Source organism: Acanthisitta chloris, unplaced genomic scaffold (genome assembly GCF_000695815.1).
Source record: "Acanthisitta chloris isolate BGI_N310 unplaced genomic scaffold, ASM69581v1 scaffold2240, whole genome shotgun sequence".
Classification (NCBI taxonomy): Eukaryota; Metazoa; Chordata; class Aves; order Passeriformes; family Acanthisittidae; genus Acanthisitta; species Acanthisitta chloris.
In genome coordinates, this window is record NW_008650854.1 from 6,758 (window position 1) to 9,226 (window position 2,469).

General features: G+C 60.2%; 1 protein-coding gene across 1 annotated transcript in view; it reads left to right on the forward strand.

Annotated features, from left to right (window-relative positions):
* Window positions 1-432: 432 nt before the first annotated feature.
* Window positions 433-2,469, forward strand: part of SLC38A3 (solute carrier family 38, member 3) — a gene marked incomplete at its 3' end in the record, with an annotated part of 4,314 nt that continues 2,277 nt past the window's right edge. Inside the window, exons 1-7 of the mRNA XM_009070312.1 lie at window positions 433-542; window positions 655-739; window positions 833-948; window positions 1,283-1,356; window positions 1,437-1,529; window positions 1,622-1,703; window positions 2,271-2,353. Of these exons, the coding sequence (XP_009068560.1) occupies window positions 433-542; window positions 655-739; window positions 833-948; window positions 1,283-1,356; window positions 1,437-1,529; window positions 1,622-1,703; window positions 2,271-2,353 (643 nt within the window). The remainder of the gene's footprint in view (window positions 543-654; window positions 740-832; window positions 949-1,282; window positions 1,357-1,436; window positions 1,530-1,621; window positions 1,704-2,270; window positions 2,354-2,469) is intronic.

Here is a 2,469-nt window from a genome sequence, read left to right on the forward strand (position 1 = left end):
CTGTGAGCAGGGGAGCAAAGGTGGGCAGGCGGACTGGACGGGGGCTCTGGGGCTGGGCAGTGCCGTAGTGTGAGCAAGGGACTGGGGTGGGCGCTGGGACGTCTGGCTGGGGAGGGGATGGTTCTGCCTGAGGACACTGTGGGGCTGTCGGAGCTGGGACTGAGCTCCACGGGGTGTTGTGTGTTGAGTGGGCAGAAGGAAGAAGCCCAACCACGGTGATGCTTGGCTGGGTGACCTTCTTATCCCTGGGTGCCTATCCCTGCAGTGCCACCAGTGCTGATGCTAAGCCTGACTCCAGTGTCCCCGGTGGATGCGGAACTAGTGAGACACCAGGCCAGCCCCTCCGGTGCTTCTGCCTAGAGCTGGACCTCTGTTGCCCCACTCTTGCAGAGCCTAAGGAGAGCCCACAGGGAACCCAGCTGTCTCCTCACCATGGATACCACAAACATGCCCCTCCAGGCTGAGATGGTGGAGCTAGTGCCCAACGGGAAGCACACAGCTGCGCTCACCACCTCCGCCGTCCCCTCGCTGGCGGGTGACAGGTAGGGGAATGACCTAGGGGGTTCTCCCAGCTGCTTCCTGCCCTTTTAATCCCAACAAGTGCTGATGACCCCTGGCTCTGCTTTGGCTTCACCCCTCTCCCTCCATGGCCAGATTTGAGGAGAACCAGACTGGTGTGGCAGAGATGGAGGAGTTCCTGCCCCATGGTGCTGAGAAGAAGCAGACACACTTCACTGACGTGAGTGTTGGCATGGGCATGGTAGTGGGGATGGGATAGGGCTACTTCCCACTGTGACCGGTGCAACCCCTCCCCATTGTGTTCCACGCACAGTTCGAAGGGAAGACGTCTTTTGGGATGTCTGTCTTCAACCTGAGCAATGCCATCATGGGCAGCGGCATCCTGGGACTGGCCTATGCCATGGCTAACACTGGCATTATCCTATTCCTGTGAGTGCCACAGGGGCTTGGAGGGGGCCTGCGTGTGGGGGGCTCCTCCAGGGGGATTGATGGGTACCAGGGGTGCAGGCAAGAAGTCTTTGGCTTGGGATAATGCAGGGACTAGTATTCTGCTGGCTGAGCAATGTCGTGGGTGCTGGCTACCATGAGTGTGGAGACATGGACCCACAGGGTCCCCACACCCTACAGCCCATTTGCCTGTGAGGGGCTGGTGTCCTGCTGGTATGGCTGCCTGCAGGCAGAGCCTGTCTGTGCAGGGTTTGCCCCACAGCCGTGTCCAGGCTCCATGGTGTGACCCATTGGTGATGGTGCTGTCCTCCCACAGCTTCCTCCTGACAGCGGTGGCCCTGCTCTCCAGCTACTCCATCCACCTGTTGCTCAAGTCTTCAGGCATTGTAGGTGAGTGCCAAGTCCTCAGGAGAACTGTACCCGAGGGTCCCATCCTGACCCTAACCCCTTCACTGCTCCCTGTCCCACAGGCATCCGCGCCTACGAGCAGCTGGGCTACCGAGCCTTCGGCACACCAGGAAAGCTGGCCGCAGCCATCGCCATCACGCTGCAGAACATCGGAGGTGAGGACGGGGCTGGGGGGACCCATCTGGGCTGAGGATGGGGGATGGGACCAGAGTACACCAGTGCAGCATGACCTTGCTCTGCCCTGCAGCCATGTCCAGCTACCTGTACATCGTCAAATCTGAAGTGCCTCTGGTCATCCAGCCCTGCCTCAACCTGGAGGAGAAGACCACGTGAGTACTGCCTGCCCACGCTGCCTGCGTGCCTTCCCCGGGCAGGCGCCGGGGCTCTGGCTCCAGCTGTGCAGCCCATGGCAGGGATTTACTATCATTAAGCCACTACTATTTTTGATAACTGTCAGTGCTGAATAAGCCCCTGGGTGAGATTAAACCGAGCTGAACTTCCAATCCCTGCTCCTCACATCCCCTTGGGATCAGGCTTTCCTCCTTGAGCAGAACCTGCAGGGGCTGCAGAGTGGTGGACAGGAGCTCTGGTTGGGAATAGGTTCCCCCACCCCATACCCTCATCCCCATCCCCCCCTTGGTGGTGCACCGCGGTGGGTATAGGCGGATATGTTCAAGGACCCCCAGGGATGCTGGCCTCAGGGGTCCCCAGGGGTACCATCTCAGGGGTCTCCAGGGATGCTAGCACATTAGGGATGCCAGCCTTAGGGGATGCCAGTATCCCTGAGGTTTGGCAGCTTCAGGGATCTCAGGGATGGCAGACAGCCCCTGCAATGGCTGGGGCTGCCCCACCATGCCCTGGTAGAATGGGGTGATGATCAGGCCCTCTGCTTCCAGGGACTGGTACATGAACGGGAACTACCTGGTGATCCTGGTTTCAGTTACCATTATCCTGCCCCTGGCCCTCATGAAGCAGCTGGGTAAGTCAGGGGGATGCCACCTCTGACGCTGGGGTTTGGCACCCCAGGGCTCCTGCAAGGTGATGGTACAAGCCTGGGGGTGCTGGATAAGGAGGGGGCACCTAGCCAGTGCGAGG